The sequence below is a fragment of the Trypanosoma cruzi genome, genomic scaffold (genome assembly GCF_000209065.1).
Source record: "Trypanosoma cruzi strain CL Brener 1047053517187 genomic scaffold, whole genome shotgun sequence".
Classification (NCBI taxonomy): domain Eukaryota; phylum Euglenozoa; class Kinetoplastea; order Trypanosomatida; family Trypanosomatidae; genus Trypanosoma; species Trypanosoma cruzi.
The window spans coordinates 130,947-157,278 of NW_001849503.1; the positions used below are offsets into that span (position 1 = coordinate 130,947).

Genomic DNA, 26,332 nt, shown 5'->3' on the forward strand with positions numbered 1-26,332 from the left:
TCCCTCTTGTTTGCTTCTGCCACCCACACGCGGTGCCGGCCTCGCTGCTGTGCGTCCCACGGACCGCACAAACGAGGAGTGGAGGAGCAGGCCGGATGCCGCATGGAATGTGAGGGTTGTTGTGTGGGCTGGTGGAGGAATGCGATCTTTTCTCATGCTTCATTGCTTATTTGTGTGCGGGCAATGTACGCCCACACCCATTCCCCTGTGTTTTGGAGACACGTGAAATGAAAACTTTTGCTGAGAGATGTTTCTTTTCTTTTTTCCCGCCTCCCGGGAGTTCTTCTGGACTCCCAACTTTCTTTTGTTTTCTTTTTAGGTTTCCTGCTGTTTTTTTTATATTGTATTGCTTTTTTTTCTTGCAAATCATTTCCCTTCTTTTGGTTGTTGCTTTAGGGCAGCCACCATGGACGGTTTTTCTATTCTGCTTTTTAATTGTTTCCTGCCGCGCTCTTCCTGCGAGGGGTGCCGTGTGTTCCCGCCCAACTGCTCCGCTCGCACACCCACCGACACGCTCATGACGACGGCCCTGTGCGCCTCGCCTGCTGCACGCATGAGGAGGGGCCGCGACGTGTGGGCGTGCGACGAGGGCCGGTGGGGCGGAGCACACATTTCTTCCTTCTTGTTTTGTTTTCTTGCGGCCAGGGCTGGCAGACACCCGCAGCGCCACACACACACACGCAGCCACACCCTGCCGCTCTCCAAAGTAATTTTTTCCTGCTTTGCGTGTTTATTTCACGCGCCGGCATTTCTTTCGGGGCCGGTCTTGTGAGCATTTCTTTCCCCCGATGTTTCGTTTTTTTTTTCTGCGCTCACTCTCCCGATGGAGAGACGCGACTCCCGTCATGTTTTTTCTTGCTTCTCTCGCCCCCACACACAAGAAGAGTGACTGTGCGCTGCGGGCCGCCCTCACGCGCCGATGAGAGGGCTGAGGAGAGCAGCAGCGCGCAGATGACGCCGTGAAATATAAACGATGTGCGGACACACGGAGGGTCAGACGGTTGAAAGACATTTAAATATCTTTTAATTTTAATTTGCGGGCAAAATATATAAACAGTTTGGTGGGAGCGCACAGTAACCGAGTGATTTTTTTTTTTTAGGAGTTAGAGCTATGGAGGACGACTTCTTTCTTGCGTTTTTTTCTTTTTATTTAATTACTTTGTGCGGGGCTGGGAGGATAATGGTGAAGGGGGAAGTTGTTTTTTTTGTAATTGTTTTAAATAAATCTTGTATGACACGCCACTGCTTGGGCTGCAGTGCAGTCATGAGTTTGAGCAGTCTTGTTACTTCTACCATGCGGCTCTGCTGTACATCTTGTTTTTGCGTTTCTCCGCATGTTCCGTTTCTTTTTTTACTTCTTTACCTCGTGTTTCTGCAGGCACGCACAAGCACACACGCACACAAGATGCACATTGCAGTGGATTTGAATGCTTCTTTTGTGGTGCATGCTGGCAGCTGCGTGTGGCGGCGGCTGTTGTCTTCATCCGTGGCCATGAGGAGAAGGTGGAGGAGGGAGCGCGCAGCCCGACACTTTTTTCCCTGTGGCTGCGTTGGATTGGGCTCCGTGTCCCAGTAAGAACTGGATGGCAGTGTAAATTTTGTAGCCGCGTCATGGATGGCTGAGGGTTTGCTTGCGCCGTGTGTGTTGTGTGGTGGCCGCGGGGCTTTCGGCCACTTCCTTGGGGTTGTGGAAATGAGCGAGGGGAGATGGTGGTGGGTGCCGTCTCGTGGTGTGTGAATTGTGATACTTGGCCTGCTGCCCTCTCTTCATGTTGTCTACTCTCTCTTTCTGTATCCGCTGTGCTCTGTTTCTCTCCCTCTCGTTCCATTCTTTTTCTTCTGTCCCACAGATCAGTTCACTGATTCCAGCGACTCTACTACGGGCGATGATGATGACGGCGATGACGGCGACTGCGCTGCGCCGTGAGGTGTGCGCCCTGTTGTCCCTCGCGCTGTTGTGCTGCTGCGCTTCTGTGTGCGTGGCGGCTGCGACGGGGGCTGCTGTACATTCAAATGGTTTGTATTTCGGAGGGCCTGCCGTGAACGTGTCGTTGGAGATCTCGTGTGCGGACAGTAACAAGAAGTTGCAATGGCGCTTCCCCGGCCAGACAAATTGGACTAAGTGTGCGCTCCCACAGGGTGCTCATGACTACAATGTTGATACGAAGGACACTGCAGGCTATAATGTGGATGCATCTTACAGTGACCATGATGTTGATGTTGTTGTTTTTGATACGGTAAGTGAGGATTCCGGCCGTGTCAGTGAGTTACTGTGCCTCTCGGCCGAACAGATGTACGTGGCTGCAAAATGTAATGAATCCTGCACTTCATCTAATTCGGATGCAACCGCGTTTACGATGGAATATCCGACGAGTAACGCCAGTGGTGTGTACAAGGAGTGGAAAGCAAAAACAAAAGAGAATTCTAATCATGCTGCTGCGGTTAGCACCTCAGGCATCTGTCAGTTAAAAACTACTGTTGAAGGGACACCTGAGAAGGTCAACAGTGGACTTCATGAGGCCGCTGCAGCGGCGTCGGCAGCACAAGTGCCAGCAGTGGAGGCACCCGCAGCGGGGCAGGCTGCAGGCAGTTCGAGTTCGGCTGCGAGTGGGGCCTCATCATCGGCAGAGAATATTGAGCAGGGGATATCCTCAGCGGGCCCAAAACCCGGCAACACTTCGCAGCTGCCAACAGGCGAAGGGGTTGGCAGAACGGATGCATCCGGGACGACGCAAACACCCTCAGCCACTCCCGCCAGCGGCAATGGTGGGGCCTCCGGTGCCGCCTCACAGTCCGGCAACCCGACATATACGAGGGAGGCCAACAACAGTGCCACCACCGGAGCGCAGGATCCCGGCACGTCGGACGGCAGCGCCATCGCCACTGCGTGGGTGCACACACCACTGCTGCTGCTGCTGACCGCCCTTGCATGTGCCGCTGGGCAGCGGTGCGGAGCAGCCACACAAGAATGATGAAAGGTGCGACTCGTCCCCTGTATGTGTGTGTCTATTCTGCCTGACGCCCTGTGGGCAAAACCTCCATCTCAATTTAGGAAGTGTTTTTGCTATTTTTGTTGCTTTTTTTTCTAATGGTTCAAATTTTTTACTCTTTTTTTTTTTCTAATCTCTCATCCCTTCTTTTTTGCTTTAGGGGGCAATCACTGTGGATGTTTTTTTCTTTTCTACTCTTCCCTCTTTTAATTGTTCTTTGCTGCGCTCTTCCTGTGAGGGGTGCCGTGTGTTTCCCGCCCAACTGCTCCACTCGCACACCCACCGACACGCTCATGACGACGGCCCTGTGCGCCTCGCCTGCTGCACGCATGAGGAGGGGCCGCGACGTGTGGGCGTGCGACGAGGGCCGGTGGGGCGGCGCACACATTTCTTTCCTCTTGTTTTGTTTTCTTGCGGCCAGGGCTGGCAGACACCCGCAGCGCCACAAACACACACGCAGCCACACCCTGCCGCTCTCCAAAGTAATTTTTTCGCGCTTTGCGTGTTTATTTCACGCGCCGGCATTTCTTTCGGGGCCGGTCTTGTGAGCATTTCTTTCCCCCGATGTTTCGTTTTTTTTTGCTGCGCTCACTCTCCCGATGGAGAGACGCGACTCCCGTCATGTTTTTTCTTGCTTCTCTCAGTCCCCACACACAAGAAGAGTGACTGTGCGCTGCGGGCCGCCCTCACGCGCCGATGAGAGGGCTGAGGAGAGCAGCAACACGCAGATGACCCCATGAAATATAAACGATGTGCGGACACACAGAGGGTCGGACGGCTGAAAGACATTTAAATATCTTTTAATTTTAATTTGCGGGCAAAATATATAAACAGTTTGGTGGGAGCGCACAGTAACCGAGTGATTTTTTTTTTTTTTAGGAGTTAGAGCTATGGAGGACGACTTCTTTCTTGCGTTTTTTTCTTTTTATTTAATTACTTTGTGCGGGGCTGAGAGGATAATGGTGAAGGGGGAAGTTGTTTTTTTTGTAATTGTTTTAAATAAATCTTGTATGACTCGCCACTGCTTGGGCTGCAGTGCAGTCATGAGTTTGAGCAGTCTTGTTACTTCTACCATGCGGCTCTGCTGTACATCTTGTTTTTGCGTTTCTCCGCATACTCCGCTCCCTTTTTTCTAATATTTTGCCTTGTGTTTCTGCAGGCACGCACAAGCACACACGCACACAAGATGCACATTGCAGTGGATTTGAATGCTTCTTTTGTGGTGCATGCTGGCAGCTGCGTGTGGCGGCGGCTGTTGTCTTCATCCGTGGCCATGAGGAGAAGGTGGAGGAGGGAGCGCGCAGCCCGACACTTTTTTCCCTGTGGCTGCGTTGGATTGGGCTCCGTGTCCCAGTAAGAACTGGATGGCAGTGTAAATTTTGTAGCCGCGTCATGGATGGCTGAGGGTTTGCTTGCGCCGTGTGTGTTGTGTGGTGGCCGCGGGGCTTTCGGCCACTTCCTTGGGGTTGTGGAAATGAGCGAGGGGAGATGGTGGTGGGTGCCGTCTCGTGGTGTGTGAATTGTGATACTTGGCCTGCTGCCCTCTCTTCATGTTGTCTACTCTCTCTTTCTGTATCCGCTGTGCTCTGTTTCTCTCCCTCTCGTTCCATTCTTTTTCTTCTGTCCCACCGATCAGTTCACTGATTCCAGCGACTCTACTACGGGCGATGATGACTGCGATGGCGACTGCGCTGCGCCGTGTTGGTCCTTGCGCTCTTGTGCTGCTGCTGCTTGTCTGTGTTTGTGCAACGGCTGCTGGGAGTCCTAGAGATGTATCTGATGATGCGGTTGCGGTGGTTGTGCCGGTGGATGTGTCGTGTGCTCCGAGTGACGGCAGCCTGAGCTATCGCGTGCATGGGTGTGTGGGCGTGGAAGAAGTGTTCTGCAGCCGGTGCTGAGGCTGAGTGTGAGAATTATACCTTTAGTGGCTTTGATGTGCACATGCATGGCGGGAATGGTGAGCTGGGTGCTGTGTGCCACGTGGCCAATGCGGTGCACACATGTAGCAACTGTGCTGCCAGCTGTGCAAGGAAAGAGGAAGGGGCCACCGCTGCCTTCACGATGAATGTGACGACGCATAAACACGACGGCCCTTATGAATTGTGGTGGCGTCAATTTTCTTCCGATGGAACCATCCATCCGCCTGCACGGAGCAGAGATGCTGACCGGACGGGCATCTGTCAGTTGCCGCCACCCCGTGAAGGGAAGGATGAGAGAAGATCTGGTGGGACAACTGCGCCGCAAGTTAATGCTGAGCCGTCACGTCAGAACGAGGATTGGCCACAGTCTGCGGCGGCTGACGGACCCAACACCGTCGATCCGAGTCCCGCATCCAACACGGAGACCAACACGTCTGGGAAAAGGCCTCGCATTGCAACCGATCCGAAAGAAAACGTGGCTCCAACACCACCCTAGAGGAAGCCTAGCGTTGCCACGAGTCGGAACATAGAAATGGATCCGAATGCATTTGAGACGAAGAATGCGCCCGCCACCGCGTTGAGGATGACAGTGGGCTCGAAGAATGCCCGTAAGAGTGAGGCCGTTGACGGCAGCGGCGAGCACGTTCCTGGGAAAATTGCGGGAGGAATGAATGGTCACAACGTCCCCGGAAAACCAAAACGGCATCAAGAAATGTGACGTTGCACGATCTGGAGCGGCGTGAGTCCAGACGGCCGCCTCGCCCTGTTTGACGACGTGAAGTTGACGCTACGCGATTCAACTGGCGACCGCACTGCGCGTGTGTGCGTGTCTCGGGCGTTGCTGCTGCTGCTGGAACCGTGTGGAGTTGTGGTGGTCTTTTGAGCGAAAGAGGGTGGAATTGTGACTCCCCACGGGGGATATTTGCCGCATACTTTGCGCTTTTCATACCACTGTTATTTTTTTCTTTTTTGATGATTTACAGATCGCTTTTTAAATCTTTTTTTCTTCTTTATTACTGCTTTTCCCTTTTTTTTCTTCCTTGTAATGTTCTTTTTGATGCTCTTTCCTCTGGAGTAATAAGTACCCTTTTTTCTTCTTATTATTTAATGTTCGGTTGATGTACACTGGAATGGGCGAGGTGTTTCCCTCTCTTGTGTGTTTGTTTTTGTTGTTGCCCACACGCGGTGCCGGCCCTGCTGCTGTGCGTCCCACGGACTGCACGAAAGGGGGATTGGAAGAAGAGGCCGGATGCCGCAGTGAAGTGTGAGGGATGTTGTGTGGGCTCGTGAAGCAGTGCAATCAGTTTTTATTTTTGCTTTAATTTCTTTTTTTTTTTTTTTTTTTTTTTTTTTTTTTGGTGCAGGCAGGCAATATGTATGTACAGAAACACAAGGTCGTCTATATTCTGCTGCTTGGTGCATGAAATAAAAATTCTGCCGAATGAATTTTTTTCATTGTTTCCGGAAGCCCTGCCGGACAATCAAATTGTTTTTTGTGTTGTTTTCTGCTTTTTTAGCCTTCTGTTTGCGGGGCGGTGTGCGAGTTCTGCAGTCGTACCAATTCCAACTGCCTCATTGTGTGTTTGCTGCTGCTGCTATCATTTGTTACTGTGCGTTGACGGGGTGTTAGTTTGTGCTGAAGGCTGCACGCAAGTGACAGGAGTGATGGCGATGGTGATGGCTGGCCGTGTGCTGCTGGTGTGTGCCCTCTGCGTGCTGTGGTGCGGTGCCGGCGGTGTTTATGCGAGGGAACTCGACAACAAGACACTGGGTGGCTGCATGGCGTCGGGAGTGTTGTGTATGAATACATCGTATGAGCCGAACGGATGCAATAAATACATGCCGACGCCGCCTTTGCGGTCAGCACTGCCTATCCCTGCCATACAAGCCGAAGTTCAGCAATTGACGGTCGTTTCTCAGGATGGGAATAATTTAGGCTCAGTCACCCCTCCAGGTTCTGGTTCTGGAGTTGGAAGCGGAGTTAAAGGTGCAGCTGCTCCTCCTCCTTCTCCGACAGGTGTTGTTCCAGGTGCTGGTGTTCCTGCTGCTCCTTCTACTGCTGGTGACCCTGCTGTTCCTCATGCTGATTCTGGTGGTTCTTCTGGAAGGAAAGGTGATTCTCTGCCCTCTTCTGAAGATGTTCTTTCTCACAGTGATGGCACGGTGATCACGAGAAGTGATTCATCCACTACGCATAGTGAATCCAGAGAAGAAGGGATTTTGCGAAAAGAAGCAACAGGGACTCACAGCTCCTCATCATCCAAAGGACCGACACAGGAAGTACGCCCCGCTGTACAGCAGCCACAAACCTCTACTTCAGAAACTAGTAAAACGGGTTGTGGCGCCGAGGTGTCGGATTGCGGAAGTCAAGAAAAGTTGGGAAAGGCAACGATGGAAAATCAGGAATTGGAGGCATCCAAAACACAAGAACCTCCGCCGGCTCAACATAAAGAATCAAAAGACAATGAGGAGAACTCAACGGAAGCATCAAGTACGGAATCTCAGAATACGGAACCCCAACAAGAAATAAAACCGCCAGTAGATGAGAATGACACTACGAGCACCGATGCATCCACAGCGGTTGCCGCACAGAGCACATCAGCCGGCAGTCAAGAAGAAGCAACTGAGTCATCTTCCAATGGCAGTCATTCTCCACTTCAGGGGGAAGTATTCACTGGAGCGGACACTCCCGAGAATGCTCCATCTCCGGCTGCCGCGTAAACAGAAACAGTCACCGTCGCTCAAAAAAATGATACGGCGACAAGTGACGGCAGCACCGCGGTCTCCCACACCACCTCCTCTCTTTTGGTTCTTCTTCTTGTTGCTTGTGCGGCGGCTGCGGTGGTGGTGGCCGCGTGAGAGTGAGTGTGAGAGAGCCGTGCACCGCCCGCACACACACTCTTCCTTCTCTCTCTGTGTGTGTGTCCCCTTGCATGGGCTCTCGTCCTCACCTCACCCCACGAGGCACACACAATAATGTGCCCATTGTATATATGCATGCACACCCATGCAGGCCCGTTGGTGCTCTCTTTTGCACGACACGCATCGCTGCCGTCCTGCCTGGCTGCATGGGCTGAGCACCGTAACGGTTTCTGTTTTGTTTTTATTGCATTGAGTGGGCGACCTCTCTCTCTCTCCCCCTGTGTGTGTGTTTTGCTTTACGGGAGTAATGAGAGTGTGTGTGCGCTGGTCGTCCCACGCTTCGGCTTTTTTTTTTTTCCTTTTTGATTTTGTGGTTGAGTGCACCCATTCCGCGGCTGCGTGTGTGTGTGTGTGATGATATGAGTAATTTGCGTGTGTGCCATCTGCCTCTCTCTGCCGTTGCTTTCTTCAGACTCTCTTGTGGCGCACAGCTGCTCCGCAAGTATAGGCGCTGCCAAACACACAGGCGCATGCACAGACACACACACCATTTGGCACACGCTGTGTAGCGGCGTGAACGCTGAGGACGTACGCGCGCTGCGGATGGTCACGACGGACACTATGAGCCCCTGCTAGGAGGGACAACGAGAACCTGCGATTTGTTTTGTCGCCGTGCTTCGAGCGTGATGTTCTTGGCGTGCTGCCCATGAGTGGCGTGGCATTGACGGCGGACACGGTGACTTCCACGCCGTGAGCTCACAGTAACCTTCTGGACAGTGGCGGTGCGGAAGAAACTGTCATGATCGTTGCACCGCCGTCACGCTTTTTATTGAGTACCCCGAAGGGAGAGCAGTGAAAGAAGATCCGTCCGCATGCGTCTTTCCATTCCCGCTTCATGGCTGCCCATCGTAATGAGGTTGTCGTGCGGTGGTGTTACCCCTATGAGCTGTTGGGATAGAAAGGGAGAGCGCTGTGCGATGCTCCTGCACGTGGGGCGGGCGCTGAACAAGTGGTGGCAGGTTGTTGGCCGGTCACACAAATATTGCGACACCACGATGAGAGCAGACCAAACACTCCGCGTTTAGGGAGCGTTGTGGCCGATGAGGAATGCGTGCGACGGTGATGGACGCTCAGTCAACGACGGATAGAAGGTTTGTCCCTTTGATGGGTTTGATGCGCACACGGTGCGTGTGGCTGCCTCTGTTGTCTCCTTTTACTCCGCTGTTTGTGCCGCATCCTGACGCATCACTGGCACTAAACTGTTTCCTGTTTCTCCCTCCTTTTTCTCTGCCTCTCTCCTCCCACAGCCAGGCTGCACTGCTGCTACTACTCACACGAAACAAAGAAATGCATATTCCTCAGGCCATGCGCCAGCCACGCCACGCCGCTTCTCCCATTGGTGGTGTTGCTGCTGGTGTACTGCGCCAGTGGATGTATTGCCGCTGCTGATCCCGCCACACAATACCGCTGTGGGTTTAACGCAATGATGGAGAGGAGCGGCCCGCTGCCGACCGCGGTGGTGCATGAGGTGCCGCGCAAGGGACAGGGCGCGATGCAGGCGTACACCGTCGCCACACAGGATGACGACAGTGACTGGAGGCCGATCCGCATCGCGGTGTCCACGGGGGATCTGGAGAAGAAACGTAATAAAAAGAAGACTTTCTGCGAAGAGGCTGGGGAAACATGCGAAACCGTCTTGGGGAAAAGGTAGACTGCGAAGCAAGAGATATATTTTCGCAGGAAAAGAAACAACTGTACATTCAAAAGATTATCCCCGGTGCTGTCAAACTGCACGCTGAGCGACTACTTGTGAAACCCACTGCTGATAAAGTAGAGGTTCCGAGGAGTCTGAATGAACCGTGTAACCACTTTAATTCTCCTAGTGAGCACATAAGAGACGGTGTGCCTGATGCTGACTTTATCATCTATGCCGCTGCTAGGCCATCAGGCACTAAAAGCAGGGCTGTTTGGGCGGCCACGTGTGTCACATGGGGTGATTCTCGCCCCTCTATTGGCGCCATGAACTTTTATCCAAACTACATGACTGACACGGCGTGGAGCGTTCGCGTTGCCGCACACGAACTTGCACATGCTCTTGGGTTCAGCCAAAGGAATATGGAAGAAAAGGGCATGTTGAACTCTGAATACAGTGTGCGTGGGAAGCACCGCAGGATGGTGGCGGGGTATCACGTTAAGGCGAAGACGCGAGCCCATTTAGGTTGTGACTCTCTCGAGGGAATGGAGCTGGAGTACGAAGATGGTGCATCGTCAAGAAAGATCCCTCACTGGAAGGGACGCCACGCGCGGGACGAGCTGATGGCTCCCACAGTCGGTGCCGGCTACTACACGGCTCTGACGATGGCGGTGTTCGCGGATATGGAGTACTACAGCGTGAATTGGAGCATGGCGGAGCCGATGAGCTGGGGCCACCGCACTGGCTGCGACTTCCTGGAGAAGAAGTGCGGTGAAATAACAGATTTCCCCACCAAGTATCCTCACATGTTCTGCGATGCTAATGGCAATGAGACACTTAGCTGCACCTCTGACCGCCTTCACGTCGGGACGTGCACCGCAACCATCGTTGAAAACAAGGGGACTCCTGCGCATGAGGACGTTTGCCCTGTTTTTTCTTCGTACTTTCACGAAACAAATTCTGGGACAACGTACAGTGCGTGCTCGGACGTGACTGTGACTTCTCTCCCTGGGTCGCTGACTGGCGGTGACTCGTGGTGCCTGGATGCGGAATTACTGGAGACGAATGATAACGGTGAAAGTAAAAGCGTCAAGGGAGTGTGCGCACAGGTGTCGTGTGAGGAGGGAGCAGTGAAGGTGAAGTAACTCGGCAGCAGTGTTTTTCATTCTTGCCCCGAGGACACTCAAATCTCAGTGACATTGAATGATTCTAAGCAAGATGGAAAGATCAAGTGCCCGAAGTACGGCGAGGTGTGCACCATTGCCGCGAACGGCAGCAGCCTTGTCGTTCCGAGAGCGTTGGAGGATGATAAGCGAGAGGAGCAAGAGGAGAGGAAGGAGAAGAGTCTGTGGCTGCTCCGGCGGCGTCTCCTGGGGCTGAAACTCTTACAAAGGCGTCCCCTGCCGATTTGCCTGCTGCGGAGCACTCGTCTGAAGAGGGACCCATTGAAGAAGCGTCCACTGCAGAAGCGTCTACTCCAGGTAAAAACTCTGAAGCTCGAGTAGTGCAAGCGGCATCGAAGCAGCCTCAACAAGAAAGTGAAGCAGGACAAATGACGGCGGTGGGGGCATCTGCCACTACACAGCAAGCGTCGGCGAATTCATCGCAGGGAGGTGTGGGGAGGGCGACGGCTTCGAACATCCCTGCCGTTGGAGAAACAACAGATGATGGCGTCACTGTGTGTGAGAGCAGGGCGGTGCCGTTGCTCCTTCTGCTGTTGGGACTGTGGGGGTTTGCCGCTCTGTGAGAAGTGACTGGCTGCCGCGTGGGACAATTGAGACCTCCCCTGCACAGAATTAGTTCCCGGGAAGAAATTTCCCTGACAATTTTTTTTTGCTTTTTGGGCGTACTTTAAATCCTTTTTTTTTTCCCCTTTCGTTCTTCCTGTTTCGTTCTTCTTTTATTTCATTTTCTTTTATCTCTTATTCCCCCCGTTCCTTCTTTTTTTTTGATTTTGGGGGCAACCACCATGGACGGTTTTTCTTCTACTTCTTAATTTTTTGTTGCTGCACTCTTCCTGCGAGGGGTGCCGTGTGTTTCCCGCCCAACTGCTCCGCTCGCACACCACCGACACGCTCACGACGACGGCCCTGTGCGCCTCGCCTGCTGCACGCATGAGGAGGGGCCGCGACGAACGGCGCGCTGAGGGAGCCGTGACGTGTGGGCGTGCGACGAGGGCCTGTGGGGCGGAGCACACATTTCTTCCCTCTTGTTTTGTTTCTTTGCGGCCAGGGCGGGCAGACACCCGCAGCGCCACACACACACACGCAGCCACACCCTGCCGCCGTGTTTTTCTTTAAGGATTTGTTTTGCTTTGCGTGTTTATTTCATGCGGTGGCGCACCCTTCGGTGTCGGCCTCGTGGGCATTTCTCTCCCCTCCGATGATTTCTTTTCTTTTGCTGCGCTCACTCTCCCGATGGAGTGACGCGACTCCCGTCATGTCTGCGTGCTTCTCTCAGTCCCCACACACACGAGTGACTGTGCTCTGCGGGCCGCCCTCACGCGCCGATGAGAGGGCTGAGGGGAGCAGCAGCGCGCAGATGACGCCGTGAAATACAAACGATGTGCGGACACACGGAGGGTCGGACGGTTGAAAGACATTTAAATATCTTTTAATTTTAATTTGCGGGCAAAATATATGCTGACAGTTTGGTGGGGCCACACGGCAGCCAGGCGAATTTTCTTGTTTTCAAAATTGTGTGGAACAGTGATGGACAATTTCTTTTTTATAATTATTTTGTGCGGTGGGGCTTGTATAGGATGAAGGGGAGCGTTTGCTTTGTTTCAAATAAATTTTCTCTGGGTTGCCACTGCTTGGGCTGCAGTGCAATCATGAGTTTGAGCGGTCTTCTTGTTGTTGTTTCCGCCATGCACCTCCGCTGTACATTTTTGTGCGTCTCTCCGCATACTCCGCTCCCTTTTTTCTGATATTTTGCTTTGTGTTTCTGCAGGCACACACGCACACAAGATGCACATTGCAGTGGATTTGAATGCTTCTTTTGTGGTGCATGCTGGCAGCTGCGTGTGGCGGCGGCTGTCTTCTTCCGTGGCTGTGAAGAGCAGGGAGGAGGGAGTGCGCAGCCCGACTCTCCTTTTCCGCGGGTGTGGTGCACCGCGTGTGACTGCATGGAGTGAGGCGCGGCATTCCGTTGAGGGCGGGATGGCAGTGTAAATTCGGGTCGCCGCGTCGTGGATGGTTGGGGATCCGCTTCCACGTGTGGCTGGTGGTGTGGGTGTGGGTGTGGGCGCCTTGTGCTGGCTGCGGGGACGTGGCCATATCCGTTGGCTGTGAGAATGGGGTGGAGGAGGGTGAGGTTGCGGATCTCTCCTTCTTGTCCATGGTGGGATGACTGCTGGCAGTGTTGTGTGTGTGCGGCACTGTTTTGCGTTGTGTCCACGCGGTGGGTTCTCGCCTTTGATATTTTTTTGTTCTCTCGATTTGCCGCACTTAATTCCTTTGTTTTTGTTTTTTGTTTTGTTTTGTTTTTGAGTGCTGAGGAAGTTGGTGGACGCATGCGTGACGGCACTGTTGGGGCTGCTCATGAAATATGGACGAGTACAGTTGACATGCTGGTGTCAGAGAGGAGCAGTCTGCAGCTGATTGTGGACACACTGCATGCCACACTCGACTACCACCAAGTTGGAAGGGGTCCCGCGAACTACAACAACAACGACAGTCACAGTTTACTCCGTAATGGTGATGGAAATGTGTTTGCCTCTGAGGAGGAAGTGGTCGAACTGCTCGGCATGCTGCCTCAAGTTCTTCGTAGTGCTGCCGACCCGGCCATTCTGCAGCTGAAGGAGCGGCAACGGCAGTCCATGACTATTGCTGGCGTTGCACGTCCACCTCCGTTGTCGCGTCACGCCACATTATATCGTCTTATGTTTGCTCAGGCCGAATCGTCCTTATCTTCGTCCATTGGCTCTGGGGAGTGTGGTGTGCTAGACTGCATTGCACGTGTGCTCATAAGCGGAGTTGGTACAAGCGGCATGAGTTCATCCGGGATGCTTTCAGGAAAGCCTCGCCAGGTGTTTGTTACTGCTAATAGAGAAAAGTCGTGGTTTACAGGAAATGTCACAATTGCAGCGCTTCGTTCGCTTGGTGAGATTGTTGAATTGTGTCTTCACGACACTGGAGAAGAGACACACGTTGGCGGAAGCATTTCCAGTGCATACTCTGGTCGCCGTATGACGTTGTTGGGCGGCGAAGATACGGTAGAGAAGTACAAATTGCTGCTAGACGCACTCGGGAAATCATTGTGCCAAACCGGCCTTTTTGACCATCTCTGGCACGCCCTTTTGTTTCACCCCGTCATGAATACGCAGCGTATAGCGATTGTGCGGGTACTTTGCGACGTAAGCCGCGTTGATCTTTTGCGGCTTCCAGTTGTTATTAAAAGAACGCGGCATATGATGACCCCTGCTGTGTGGGGTGAGCGGGTCTCAGAATGTATTCTCTCCGATCCCACCGCAATGGTGAAGGAATCTATTGCCGTAATGCTCTATGAAGGACTACAGTCCGTGCTGGGGGCTGACCGTCGCGGTGACGACTATGATGATCATGTCTACTGGAGGCGTTGGCTGACAAACCGCTCGTTACGATTTCTCCTGGGTGTTTTGGCAACAGGGGCCTCTCTTGCGGTGCTGCAGCCAGTGCTGGGTTCCTTGTTTTTAGTTCTGGAACAAGACCTGTGGGAGGGTGCAACACGACAGTTTCGATCAGGAAGATCTGTGGCGGAGCGTATTGACGTAACATCAATTGTGGAGGTGTGTGCCACGGTACTGGTGCATCTTTTTACCGGTCCAGCCGCCGTGAACGGACGAAGGTTTGACGATGATGGGGATAAGCAGTTGAAAAGGTATCGTTTTCTCGTTCGAGGTGCGGTGCGGTTGCTCCGCCTCGCGTTGAAAAGAGTTGATCAACTGTTGGGCAGCCCAAACATAGTTCAGCAGCCGAAGGGCGGCGGTGATGCTGAGAAAGAGGCTTGTGCGCTTTTGAGTGCGTGCGTGGAGAAACAAGTGCTGGCCGCCGTAATGAAGTGCTTGGAGATGTCGCCGGATGGGTCCAGCATGTGTTCCTTCGTGACAAGGTCGATGCGGGCGGAGATGGTGCGGTTCGTACGTGACCTGCTCGAGCGAGCCTCCCCGCCACTGTTCTTCTTGACGTGCAAGCTGGTGCCTTACTTGCCAACGATGCTGCAGATAATTTTAGATGCAAGAGAGGAGGGCGTCTTGGATGACCGTGACTGTTGCAACGCCGATGGCGGCAGCGATGCGCTTCCCTCTTCCCAGCTGTACGTGGAGGCGTTGTGTAGTGATGGGGTAGAAATGATCTCTCTTCTCGGCATGATGTTGTGGTTCTCGCCGTCAGTGCGGGACCGCTTTCTGGACGTGCTTGCCTCCCTGCAGTTTACACCGGAACAACAGGGTGTCTTCTTCGACTCCATGGAATCAATTGCCCGTTCTTTGCCGTCACATGCCGTGAGGAATCTCCTTATTGTGGACGCGACTGGCACTTTGTTGAATGAAGTGGGTCGGCTGCCGTGGCAAGGAGAGCAGCTGCAGACGGAATCACTGGAGCGGTTGCTCCTACTGCAGCTGCATCGTCAGCGGGAATTGGTGAACCGAGAGAAAGTGGCAGACCGTTTTACTCCTGAAGGTCGGTGGATGTCCGTGCAGCAGCAGCGGTGGAAACTGGGACCGCAGCACGGCTATGCGAGCCGCGTGCTTGTGTGCTTCGTCCTGCACCATCTTCGCAATGGTTCCGGGAAGCGGGAAGTGGGTGACGACCACGACGACGAAGACGAAGAAGGGGAGGCCGGTGGTGTGTCTGTCTCGCCAATTCAACCGAGCACCTGCAAAAGCACTGTGGGGCAACGTGTGGGTGGCATCATTGGTGAACCGCAGACGATTCCCCGTTGCGGTGATGAAATCATCCTTCTCAGGCCGCGCTGCACTCTGCCGTTGGGCCGTCAGGCGTCGCGACGTGGAGAGGAAGCGGAGGAAGAAGACGTCGAGGAGGGAAGCGGATGCCACGAAAGTGCCAGCGACAAGTTGTGGCTGCAACGTGAGCTGGGCAGCCATTCGCCAGACGCTTCACGACCAAAACTACAGCAAACGATGGCAGTGCCGACGCGCATTTCAGCTTCGGTGGCAAGTAGAAACGCAATAGATCCATTAGAACGCGTGCGACAGCGGCAACTAGAGAGTATTGCCACGGAGGAAAAGGCGTACCGGGTGGCCCTGGGGTTGTTTGCATCCCTTGCGTCGCGATACTACCGGCACCTCTTAACACCTCAGGCAGCCTTGGAGTACTTGCATCGCCAGGAGCACGGGGCACCCCAGCGGAGACACGTAAACCCTGTCCCGCCCACACCGCCGTCCGCGAGAACAGGCGTAAACAACAGCAGCACCACATTGCGTCTATGGACGGCCCGCGATGTGTGTCGGGAGGACCTCTTCTACTTCTCCCTTCCTCTTAGTGCAATATGTGAGGCAGCCATAGCCGATCTCGTGGAGCGGTGCAAGAGACACCGGCAGGCGCTGCAAAGAAAATTACGAACCCTACCGCATTCATCGCGTGGACGTCGTTGGTTCTTGCAGGACGCGGCGACAAATATCATGGGCCGCCTCATTGCGCTCTTTCAGATTCTCCTGCATCACATCCAGCGCGAAGGAGAGAAAGCAGTGCGGGAGGCAATTGCGCAGATGCCGATTTTGCCTGAAGTTGAGGATGAGGATTTCGTAAACGATTTGGCTGAGCGATATAATTGCAGGTATCTCACACTGCGGGAATTGCATGGTGGCACGCTTGTCGAGGTTACGAAGTTCATTGTTCGATGTTTTTCACGTCCTGCGGATCCGGGTGGGGAAGACGCAACGGACTCTTCTTTCCGGCCGCGTATGGACTGAACGCAGGGAGAAGAAATGGGAGAAGTGCCGCACGATAAGAGAGTAAGAGAGGGAGGGAACGGATGCTTTGCATGACTTTTTCTTCTGCGTGTGTGTCTTGTTGCTGTTGCTGCCCTTTCACTTCTTGGACGCCCGGCGACGTTAGACGGCTGGAAGGTGGAGATGCCTTTGCCAGCCTTTACGTCTGCTGTTGGGTGCGAGTTGTGCCCTACTATTTAGGAGGATTTTCCCTTCTTTCCTCTGCTATTTTTTTTTTGCTTTTTTTTTTTTTTTTACTTGTGTCTCCATATACACACATACACATAAACACAAACACAAATAAACACACAATGAACGCAGGAAGAGGTTCAAAGGACCAACGCGCTTCACAACAAAACACCCCGCACTTAAAATCATGTCCCACAAGGTGACGAAAGCCCATAACGGCGCCACATTGACGGTGGCCGTCGGCGAGCTCGTGGAGATTCAGCTTCCCAGCAATCCCACCACCGGGTTCGCGTGGTATTTTGAAGGTGGTACCAAAGAAAGCCCCAATGAATCCATGTTCACCGTCGAGAATAAGTACTTTCCTCCGGACAGTAAACTGTTGGGTGCGGGCGGGACGGAGCACTTTCATGTGACGGTGAGGGTGGCCGGTACGCACCCAATAAATCTCATTTACATGCGCCCGTGGACAGGAGCTTCGCACGACTCCGAGCGTTTCACTGTATATCTCAAGGCAAACTGAAGTGTACGTGCCTCCACCTCCACCTCCTTCTTTCTCTCTTTCACTGCCCGTCTGTATGGTGCAGCAGGAGAGAGCGAGTGCAAATAACAACCAAAGAGAAAAAAAAAGTTATATTTATGTGTGCGACAAATGCCGATACTTCAATAATAATAATAAAGGGAAGAAGGAAAAAAAATGTTTTGCTGTTTTTTTTTTATTTAATTTTTTTTTATTTAATTTTTTTTTTTTTTTTTAGTGGATGCAAAAGAAATGAGTGAAGTTTTACATTTGCGAAGAAAAGAGCTGGTAACGACGAAAAAAAAAAAAAGGGGAGGGGAAAAAATATGCGTGCGGAGCACAAATAAGTGGTGTCCGATTGAAGTGTTAATTTTTTTTTTTTTTTTTTTTTTTCAGTTATGCCTGGAACGGGGAAAAAAGGAGGAGGAATGCTCAGATCCCCTTTTTCCCATTCAATCCAATACAAAGAGAGACAAAAAAAGAAAATAAAAGGAAAGGAAAGGGAAAAATGCAGTGTGCCGAATATCAATGAGGGGTGGGGTGGAGAAACAGAGTACAAGACGCAGGTCAAATGGCTCCCCCTTCACGAACACGCACCTGCAATCCCAAAAGACTACCAGAGAAGTGAAAAACGAAAAATGTGGTAAGGTCAAGCTGGAAAAAAAAAAAAAGTTTATAATAATAGTGGGTCTGAAAGGGTTTTGTTGCGTTTGCTGTTGGGCGGGGCGGGGCTACGCACTCGACGGTGCTGCTGCCGCTGCTCTGGAGTCCTGTTGAATGTATTGCCTTCTCTTCTGCCTCTGTTACACATGTACACTGCTGGCGCAGGCACTAGGAGAGTGAAGGGGTGACAAAGGGTGTGGAAAGGAATGGAACGCATCGGTGATTTTGTCGTGCTGTCATATCACGACGTCCGTGACGCTGCCTCGCTGCATGAACAATTTAAAAAGCGCTCCATCAGTGCCGCCGTTATTGACTCCGCGTACATCATGTCACGGCTCCACCTGGTCGTGGCGCTGCATCGCATTAGTTCTGCGCCGCTCATTATTGGTCACGACGACTGTCAGCCAAAAATGACACGCAAGTCGACGGCCCGGACGGCTCGTGATGTCTTTGCTGCGCTCTCCCATACACGAAACCTTTACCGCGTGCTGGAGCACCTCACCTGCTCCGAGACGACCAGGGCGGTTGTGATTGTCCTAAGCGCCCCGACGGAGGAGGATGTTGCGGCTGTTCTAGACATTGTTCAAGGAGTACGGCATGGGCTTTTGTCACTGGAGACGTACCGCGACGAAGCGGCTGTGCGAGAGTTTTATGGCGTTGGCGAGAGCGAAGCGGCGGCACTTGAAGTGACGATTGTAAACCGCCTAGCCACAAGCGACATTTGAGATGGGGGTTAAGCGAGGGGCGCAGCAACACCACCGTGCAACTGTCCGAGGGGAAGAGGAGAAATAAAAGGAAATGAAATGAAGTATCGAGAGGGCCTTTATTGCTGTGAAGATGCGTGAATAAATGAGGTTGCGTCTTTCTCTCTTTCTCAACCGCTCTTTTTTTTTCTTTTTTTTTCCTTTTTTTTTTTTGTTTCTGCTTTGTGCGTGACTCGACTCTTGTATATTATTTGAACGGGGCTTTTGCATCATACGCAACTCCATTCCTTTCCTCACCTCATCCAAATCCTGGCATTGCACGGCTGCAATTGGGAGCCAAGGAAGAAGGTGGCTGTTGTTGTCATGGCAAAACTAGTCGAGGTGCGTGAGATGGGTGAGGACTATGGTGTGGGGACATTCACCTTGCAGTCGTTTTGCACCGGTGATGTATTGCTGGAGGAGGCGCCTGTTGTCTTTGCGCAGTCATTCGTCTCGCAGCGTGGACCGGCAGGAGTGCGGTGCTGCAAAGGCTGTGGGATGATCGTCGCAACACTCTCAGAGGAATGTGAGCGCCTGGCGTGTCTCGCTCGGACGATGATGCAAAGAGAGTCCCCTGTGGAAGGTGGGACTGTCAGTCGACGTGTTAGTGGAGATGGTGATGATGGTGGGGTGGGCGCCAGTCAAGAAGAGTGCGAGGAGACGCAAATGCCCGTGATTATTTGCTCCCCTCATGCCCTGCACGAAACGCTGGAGGAGTTCGCTGCTTCCAATTTATTCTGCCACAAGGTATCGATGAATGACAGTGATGATCACAGGAATAATGGGGAAGAAGCGTTGTTGCCTGGAACCGGGTCGATGAGCGGAGTGCGGTTTTGTTCAGATGGATGCAAGGAACGTTACTTGCACGAACTGGGCGGGAGATTCCTTTCCGTTTTGCCCACTGCTGGGGCAGAGGCAACATTAAAATCAGCAGCAACAGCGATACGTACGACGTCGACGACCCACAACCTGCAGAGGCCATCGGCCAATACGATCATGTGCTTTGCTGTCACGTTGGATGCGGCAACGATGGAGCAGACGTGGCCGAGTAAAGCTCACGTCCTTGCAACACTCGAGTATTTGGTTGAGAACTTTAATGAGAGGCTTCTTCTTATTTTGTCTCTTCTCGCCCGGTGCCTGCATGACACATTGCATGGCGCATTCATTTCGTCAGAACAGCTTCAAGGCCGCTTTGCGGAAAAGGTACACGAATTTGTGTTGAGGTTTGCTGAGGGTGCCGCACGCCCATTGACAGAGCAGCAGCGTGCATTTCTGCGGTTCTCATGGAAATGCGTCTGTCGCTGGTTGGATCTCTGCTGCCAGGAGGAGACGGGTGCGACGGCTGGGCCCGAGCCCTTTTTATGGTTGACTTTGCAGTTGTATTTGCGGTGTTTTTGGTTGTTGGACGCCAATGCGCACATGTTTGTTGTCGTCTCCCCATTGTATAGCCTCCTCTGCTTGCATGTTCCGACGCCGCAGGCGGTGTATCAGAGGGGCGGCGAAAATGGCGAGCTTTCGAGGACTCCTTTGGGTCGACAGATGGACGTTCTGCGGGAGTTGTTTCACGTTGTGGAGCCGGACGCTGCACATGCCACAGGTGTTGCCTTATATGATGCCGCGACGAAAATCAACCATAGCTGTGTGCCCTCTGTGCGGTTTGTCCCAACACACGGCAGGGTGGGCGCGGTGGTGGTGGCGCTGCGAGACATTGAGAAAGGGGAAGAGATACGCTCATCTTACATTGACCTCGTCGCATACAATTCAAGAGTAGAGCGACGGGGGTACTTGCTCTCCCACTACGGGTTTGAATGTGACTGTTCTTTGTGTTGCCAAAAGTGAGTCGATGTTGACGTTGTTGGCTTCTTTTTCCGTTTTTCCCCGCTCTTTTGGTTCTTATCCCGTGTGGTCTCACGTGGCATCTGGCGTTACACTGTGGTCAGGCTGGCCGGTTCTTTTCTGCCTCTAATGTATATATACATGGGTGTGCGTTCACTACTAATGCTAGTTATTTGTTCTTTCCTTTTTGTCCTTAATCCTCTTTGTGGGTTTTTTTTTTTTTGGTTTTGTTATTTTTGTTGCGTCACGACGTGTTTTGCATGCGTGGGCATCCCCTTCGGCAGAAGCAGCAGCAGTGTGCATGGGTTTTAAATGCCTACTGTCATCGCGCTCGCTTATCCGAGTCTCCGGTGCAGCGGCGCATGATTTCCTCCAGGGACTCTTTACGAACGATTTGCGTCTATTGCATCCAGGCGGAAGTATATGGGGATGTTTCTTGTATCATACTGGCCGATTGATGTGTGATGCCTACCTGTACCAACCCTCACGGGTTCACGGTGGGGATGTGTGCATCCTGGTGGACGTCCATCGCGATGTGGTAGATACCTTGCACGATCACCTGTTAGACATGCGAATGCGTAGACGGTTGCAGATTGACAATGCTGGAAAGGAGTTTGTAGTTGTGGCGGCCTCATCGTATGGAAACGGTGGAATTTATGAGGCGGAGGAGGAAGAGGAGAAGACCCCACCACCCTCTTCTGAGTGCGAAACGTTCATGGACCCCCGTAGCTTTGCGTTCCCCGCCCCTCTCCACAAGAGTATTTTTCCATTATCTAAAGCACCATCGGTAACGGATTCGGTGGCGCGGTATGAGACGTTTCTTTACACCGCCGGCATCGGTGAGGGGCCGGACGTCTTTAAGCCCGCCAAGTCTTTTCCATTTGAGTGCAATACGGACTTTCTTCGGGGTGTCAGCTTTCACAAGGGATGCTACCTCGGTCAAGAGCTCACCCACCGCACCCATGTCATGCTGGTGACCCGAAAACGCACCGTCCCATTGAGGTTGCCATCTTTTCAAGAGGAAACTGGCAGTGGGCGGCGGTCGGTTGAAAAGGGCGAAGCGTTGCTGATTGATGGACGCAAGGTGGGCGAGTTGCTTACCGTGTGTGGGGATGTTGGCCTCGGCCTGTTGCGACTGCGTTACGTTGATGCTGCAACGAGAACGGCCCCTGGTCTTAAGCTGGAGGATGATGTTCCAGTCGTCATTACTATCCCAGGATGGTGGGAAGAAAAGGAGGTGAAGAGGATGTTATCACAGCCATAAGAATCAATGAAGAAGAAGGTGAGGGTGCATGCCTTGCTTGTCTTTTTCATTGTATTTGTTGTTGTAGTTGTTCCTGGTTTACCGGCTTTTTTTTCCTTTTTCGTTTTGTTTTTTTGATGAGCAGCACTATGATGTGAGCAACAGGTAATGTGTGCGTGTTTTGCATTCTCTTTCTGCCGGCATATCTGATGCTTTTTTGTGTGTGTTTGTGTCCGTTTTTGACTTTATTTTTGTTTTTTTTTGTTTTTATTATGCGTGGCAAATGAAGGAAGGAAGGAAGGAAGGGAGTTGTTGGCAATAGGGGATGGGTTGTGGGGCGTCGTCTCGGGTGAAGGTGCCCCCTGTTTGCAGACGCTCGAGCAGCGATGCCGTTTCATTCATGCCCGCTCGCCAAACAGAGGAATTTAAAAGAGGGCTTAATGCCAACAACGGCGGTGTTTTTGGTGAGAAAACTGCCGGGGCGGACATTGGCTTTGCCGGAGTAGGCTGGGGCGATGACGAAAGACACGGTAACGGACATCGCTTCGACGGCAGTGGGCTCAACAGCCCAGCCGGAAACAACCTCTCCCACGGCGGAGGACCCGAGTGGAATGCAAACTATATTGGTATCCGCAAGAATTTACATGAAGGTAGTGACGATGAGTTTGATGTGAAATCGGTCAATGATGCCGAGGAAAGTCGAGGGAACTCTAGTGGAGCGCTCACCAGCGGGGATAACGAGGCACCAAACCTTGCCGTCTTTTTTAGCAAGCCACAGGAATGCTTCTATTGCCATACTGCCGCCGTGACATATGAATGCCAGTACTGTGAAGCCTTCTATGTGTGTGATGACTGCATGTGCAATGAAAACTGTGTCCATGACCCGACGCACCCCATGTCTGCCATTTACGAACTTCCATCTTGTTGCAGTCGGACATGCAGTTCTAGTGTAGGGACGATAGACGATGGTGCCAGTAGCCTCTTCTACGACCCATGTGATGTCTGTGGTCGAGTGATCAATGATGTGGAACTCGTGTACCACTGTACAGAGTGCAATGCGGTGATCTGTAATGGCTGTTTTCAGGCAAATGGAGGTGCCGTGCATGAGCATGAAATTAAGCCGTTTCGGCGTTCAATTCGAAGTAGTACGACGGGTTCCGCGTTGGTAAATAAAAGCCGCAACAGTGAAGGCAATAAAGTTATTAATGACTACGTGGTTGTCCGACTACTTGGTAGGGGATCATATGCCAAAGTGAACTTAGTGCAGCATCATCGGACCCTCGCCTTGTATGCTCTGAAGATTCTGCGCCGCAATCGCACGAATAAAGCGAAGCGGGCTCTTTTAGGACGAGCTTCGAGCGGTGATGATTGGCTGCGTGAAATTGCTGTGATGAAGTTTGTGTCACATCCCAATATTGTGAAGCTCAAGGAGGTGATTGATGATGTGGAGGCAAACAAGGTATATCTTATCATGGAGTACTGTGCAAAGGGGCCGGTGTACACGGCGGGTGAGCCGCCCCTTCCTTTAGAAAAGGTGCGAAAGTACAGCCGAGATATCATGGCTGGACTTTTGCATTTCCATGGCGAATATTTATTTCACCGCGACATTAAACCCGCCAATTGTCTTGTGGATGACAACGATGTTGTGAAAATTGCCGACTTTGGTGCCTCCAGCAGCCAAATGAAGAACTTGAGCACGGAGGGTACTCTTGCCTATTCGTGTCCCGAGCAGCTCAGTGGGGAGCGAGTGACAGGCAACGTTGTGGATAGTTGGGCCTTTGCTCTCACGGTGTACCAGATGGCGTTTGGCTTCTTACCCATCGCCACAGAGAGTCTCTCTGAACTGCGTGTAAATCTTCTGAACGATCAGCCCATAAAAATTCCAACCGATGCTGACCCGGAGTTGCGAGATGTCCTTTCTATGATGCTTGAGAAGCAACTTTCCAGGCGCATGCTTTTGCAGGAGGCGGCATATCATCCGTTCTTTAGCATGGAGGGAAATATGGTACCGAGCCCTCCTTCTAGAGCACCTGGAGATGATGCGAATACGGGTCTAAAGGACCTGTACGCGCGAGCGATGGATATGGTTACACGGGGTAGAGGAGTGGAGGATTGCTTTCATGGGGTACGGGCGATTCGTAAATTGCGTCGTAAGGCTCACACGTGGGATGTTAACAGCATGGACAACGAGGATAGCAACAGCGTGGACTCTGGGAACCCGAGCCCCAGCCCAATAGTCGACACGATGGACGCATGCCATCCCTATACAAGTGAAGCCGATGCCTTTCAAGTTGTCTCCATGTTGTTGGAGACACTGAAAAAGGGAAATATTAAACTCATCGGTAGGCCCTTAACAGAGTTTCCTTCATTTCTTACCGATGCGAGCAGTACGACGACGGAGATTCGATTATCCAACAATGGTTTTTCCTCGGTTGGTAGAGTTAGTTTTTCACAGTTCATGCTGTTGCGAGAAGTAAGCATCACCAACAACTCGCTCACCAGCTTCCCTGTTGAAATCCTTTCCGCCCCGCGTTTACGTAAACTTGACCTCTCAAATAACCGTATAACGGAAGTTCCAGCGGAGATCTCTAAGGCGACAATATTGGAACGCCTCTCTCTACACAACAACCGCATTCGGTACGTCGGCATGGATGAATCGGGGAGGTCTGTTTTTTCCGGTCGCTGCATGAGGCATGTTCGGTTGAGCGGGAATCCGTTGACTCATCTCCCTGAGGCACTGCAGACGTGTCCAAGACTGGAGTTGGTGCTTGACGATTTGCCCGTTCTAGTGGCGGAGTGGAGCCAGTTGCTACCGGAAGTGTCGGTGGTGGTGGTGTGGAATGACATCTGTCCCCTGCGGGTGTGCCCGGAGATCCCTGTGTTAACTTCTGTGAAGGGTATGCACCTATTCAGTCTCGCCATTCTGGAAACCCTTAGTATTCGCCATGTTGTGTTGCCACATTTCGGGGACTGGCTTCCCATTGGCGAAGTCAGCGCGGAGGATATGGAGCACGTTAGCCAAAGAGTAAAAGGCGACGAAGGAGAGTTGCCGGACAAATTCAGACGCCCGTTGCAAAAATCTCTGGTAAATGGTACCGATGACAGGGGGAGTACGATGCCGAGGATGCGGTTTCGTCCTCCCATTCTCCGCCGTGCGGCATGTCGCTACCTGCATAGTTACTTCATTATCGGTGGAACGCACTACGACGAGAATGGAGGTTACTTGGCCCTTCTTAACTACCTTCAAAAGTGCATTAAAAGAGGGGAACTTGTCCTTCTCTGCTTTGACGAAAAGAAAGTGACAAGGGCAATGCGTGAAAGAATTATTGGCGTGCTTTGTGAATTGATCCAAGAAAATAGCCCCAATCAACTTGACATGAATGAGTGTATCCAAATGGTCATCAATGCAACGAAGGGGCTCTATGGATAAAAGCGAGTCTTACAGCCCAAAGAATGACGTTCTGTTCGAAGCAAAAAAAAAAAAAAAAAAATGGGAGAAAAAAAGATTGCTGAAAAGAAAAATAAAGTGAGAGAGAAACGGGGTGATTAAACGTAACATGGATATATAGAAAGAAAAGAGAAAAGAGGGGAAAAAAAAAAAAAAAGAAAAAAAGAAAAAAAAAAACCCTGCGGGCAGTAAATCTAAAATATTTCTCGCTGTGTATATATACGTATACATATATATATATATATATATATGTATTATTTATTTATTTATTTATTTATTTATGTTGATATATAAAAGTGCTTGCTTAGTTGTGGTACGTATGTATTGAGAGGTATGCCTTACAATTTTTTTTTTTTTGGTGCTGCTGAAAACGGGGGGGGGTTTATATATTTCTTATATATTTCTTATATATTTCTTATATATTTATTTATTTATGTAAATGTGCATACCATTACAAACATGATTTGTATCGTATTAATCAAAATACGGGCAAATATTTATATATATATTTATATGTATAATTTTATAAGGGTACATATGTGCGTGTGCGTCTGTTTTTTATATGTATGCCCTGTCCTATTTTCTCTCCGCGGAAGGTGGAGTAGCTTCGGCTCTATTTATATATTTATATATGTGAAGGAACGGATGAGTCTGCGGGAAAAATTAAAAAAATAAAAATAAAAAAAAGAAAGAAGAAACATGCGTGAGGTGATGGTTTATGTGAAGAATTGTTGTTGTTTTTGTTTTGTTTGTGTGTTCGATTTTTATCTTTTTGCTGTGGGGAGAAATGAGGAGGAGGAATCTGCCGGGATAAAAGGCACGAGTCCGTGTTTTTTTGTGTGTGTTGTTGTTTTTGTTGTTTGTTTTTTGCTGGTTTGTGTGTTTTTGGCCAATGCCGTCCCAACGATACCGTGGCTGTGGCCCGCCTTTGGTTTGCATTTTTTTTTTTCTTCTTCTTCTTCTTTTGCTTGCATGTGCGCATCTTCTGTTGTTTTCTTTTCCCCCACGTAAAGGGAGGGGAGGGGAGGGGGGGCTTCGTGTTATTTTCGCCGTCACCTCGCAGGTGCACGCACGACTCCCGACTTGCAGAGGGTCTCTTCGCCCTCTTAATTTGTTCGCTGGCCAACGGCTGCATGTACTTCAGGCCTCTCGTGCTGTTTGTTGATTTTTTACTGTCCGTGCACATGCGGCGATGAATTCTGCGTCTCTTCTCTCCCTCTCTTTTGTCATCTTTTTTTCCTCCTTTGCTGTCTCTTCTATTATGTGAAGGAACAGGGGGGGCATCGGTGCAGCGTTCA

At 51.5% G+C, this 26,332-nt stretch overlaps 8 protein-coding genes and 2 pseudogenes across 8 annotated transcripts, besides 26 other annotated features; all 10 read left to right on the forward strand.

Annotated features, from left to right (window-relative positions):
- Positions 1-2,396: part of a sequence feature (areas not merged during assembly with more than two copies in the genome that could not be assigned to a particular haplotype) that runs on past the window's edge.
- Tc00.1047053511907.130 (mucin-like glycoprotein, putative) lies at positions 1,770-2,972 on the forward strand (the record flags this gene model as incomplete). The annotated part of the gene is made up of 1 exon (XM_814227.1): positions 1,770-2,972. The coding sequence occupies one exon, from the start codon at positions 1,770-1,772 to the stop codon at positions 2,970-2,972; it is 1,203 nt and encodes a 400-aa protein (XP_819320.1).
- Positions 2,397-3,072: a sequence feature (areas merged during assembly that could not be assigned to a particular haplotype. This can correspond to areas where the two haplotypes were merged or to regions with more than two copies in the genome that were merged during assembly.).
- Positions 3,073-3,098: a sequence feature (haploid, non-Esmeraldo-like haplotype).
- Positions 3,099-12,160: a sequence feature (areas not merged during assembly with more than two copies in the genome that could not be assigned to a particular haplotype).
- Tc00.1047053511907.140 (uncharacterized protein) lies at positions 4,845-5,405 on the forward strand (the record flags this gene model as incomplete). Its single annotated transcript, XM_814228.1, has 1 exon — positions 4,845-5,405. One exon carries the CDS (start codon positions 4,845-4,847, stop codon positions 5,403-5,405), a length of 561 nt encoding a protein of 186 aa, XP_819321.1.
- Positions 6,214-6,266: a microsatellite.
- Positions 6,575-7,768, forward strand: Tc00.1047053511907.160 (annotated as a pseudogene).
- Positions 6,898-7,013: a microsatellite.
- Positions 8,945-10,609, forward strand: Tc00.1047053511907.180 (annotated as a pseudogene).
- Positions 11,324-11,420: a sequence feature (T-rich).
- Positions 12,161-26,332: part of a sequence feature (heterozygous, non-Esmeraldo-like haplotype) that runs on past the window's edge.
- Positions 12,922-12,954: a microsatellite.
- On the forward strand, positions 12,979-16,377 carry Tc00.1047053511907.190 (uncharacterized protein; the record flags this gene model as incomplete). Its single annotated transcript, XM_814229.1, has 1 exon — positions 12,979-16,377. One exon carries the CDS (start codon positions 12,979-12,981, stop codon positions 16,375-16,377), a length of 3,399 nt encoding a protein of 1,132 aa, XP_819322.1.
- Positions 16,624-16,651: a microsatellite.
- On the forward strand, positions 16,772-17,104 carry Tc00.1047053511907.200 (cysteine peptidase inhibitor, putative; the record flags this gene model as incomplete). Its single annotated transcript, XM_814230.1, has 1 exon — positions 16,772-17,104. The coding sequence occupies one exon, from the start codon at positions 16,772-16,774 to the stop codon at positions 17,102-17,104; it is 333 nt and encodes a 110-aa protein (XP_819323.1).
- Positions 17,290-17,337: a microsatellite.
- Positions 17,472-17,494: a microsatellite.
- Positions 17,566-17,610: a sequence feature (A-rich).
- Positions 17,971-18,489, forward strand: Tc00.1047053511907.210 (hypothetical protein, conserved; the record flags this gene model as incomplete). The annotated part of the gene is made up of 1 exon (XM_814231.1): positions 17,971-18,489. One exon carries the CDS (start codon positions 17,971-17,973, stop codon positions 18,487-18,489), a length of 519 nt encoding a protein of 172 aa, XP_819324.1.
- Positions 18,649-18,685: a microsatellite.
- On the forward strand, positions 18,832-20,346 carry Tc00.1047053511907.220 (hypothetical protein, conserved; the record flags this gene model as incomplete). The annotated part of the gene is made up of 1 exon (XM_814232.1): positions 18,832-20,346. The coding sequence occupies one exon, from the start codon at positions 18,832-18,834 to the stop codon at positions 20,344-20,346; it is 1,515 nt and encodes a 504-aa protein (XP_819325.1).
- On the forward strand, positions 20,645-21,607 carry Tc00.1047053511907.230 (hypothetical protein, conserved; the record flags this gene model as incomplete). The annotated part of the gene is made up of 1 exon (XM_814233.1): positions 20,645-21,607. The coding sequence occupies one exon, from the start codon at positions 20,645-20,647 to the stop codon at positions 21,605-21,607; it is 963 nt and encodes a 320-aa protein (XP_819326.1).
- Positions 21,645-21,720: a sequence feature (T-rich).
- Positions 21,809-21,858: a sequence feature (T-rich).
- Positions 21,872-21,895: a microsatellite.
- Tc00.1047053511907.240 (protein kinase, putative) lies at positions 21,912-25,016 on the forward strand (the record flags this gene model as incomplete). The annotated part of the gene is made up of 1 exon (XM_814234.1): positions 21,912-25,016. The coding sequence occupies one exon, from the start codon at positions 21,912-21,914 to the stop codon at positions 25,014-25,016; it is 3,105 nt and encodes a 1,034-aa protein (XP_819327.1).
- Positions 25,059-25,124: a sequence feature (A-rich).
- Positions 25,156-25,211: a sequence feature (A-rich).
- Positions 25,249-25,327: a microsatellite.
- Positions 25,416-25,472: a microsatellite.
- Positions 25,418-25,554: a microsatellite.
- Positions 25,528-25,602: a microsatellite.
- Positions 25,693-25,732: a sequence feature (A-rich).
- Positions 25,863-25,919: a microsatellite.
- Positions 25,973-26,004: a sequence feature (CT-rich).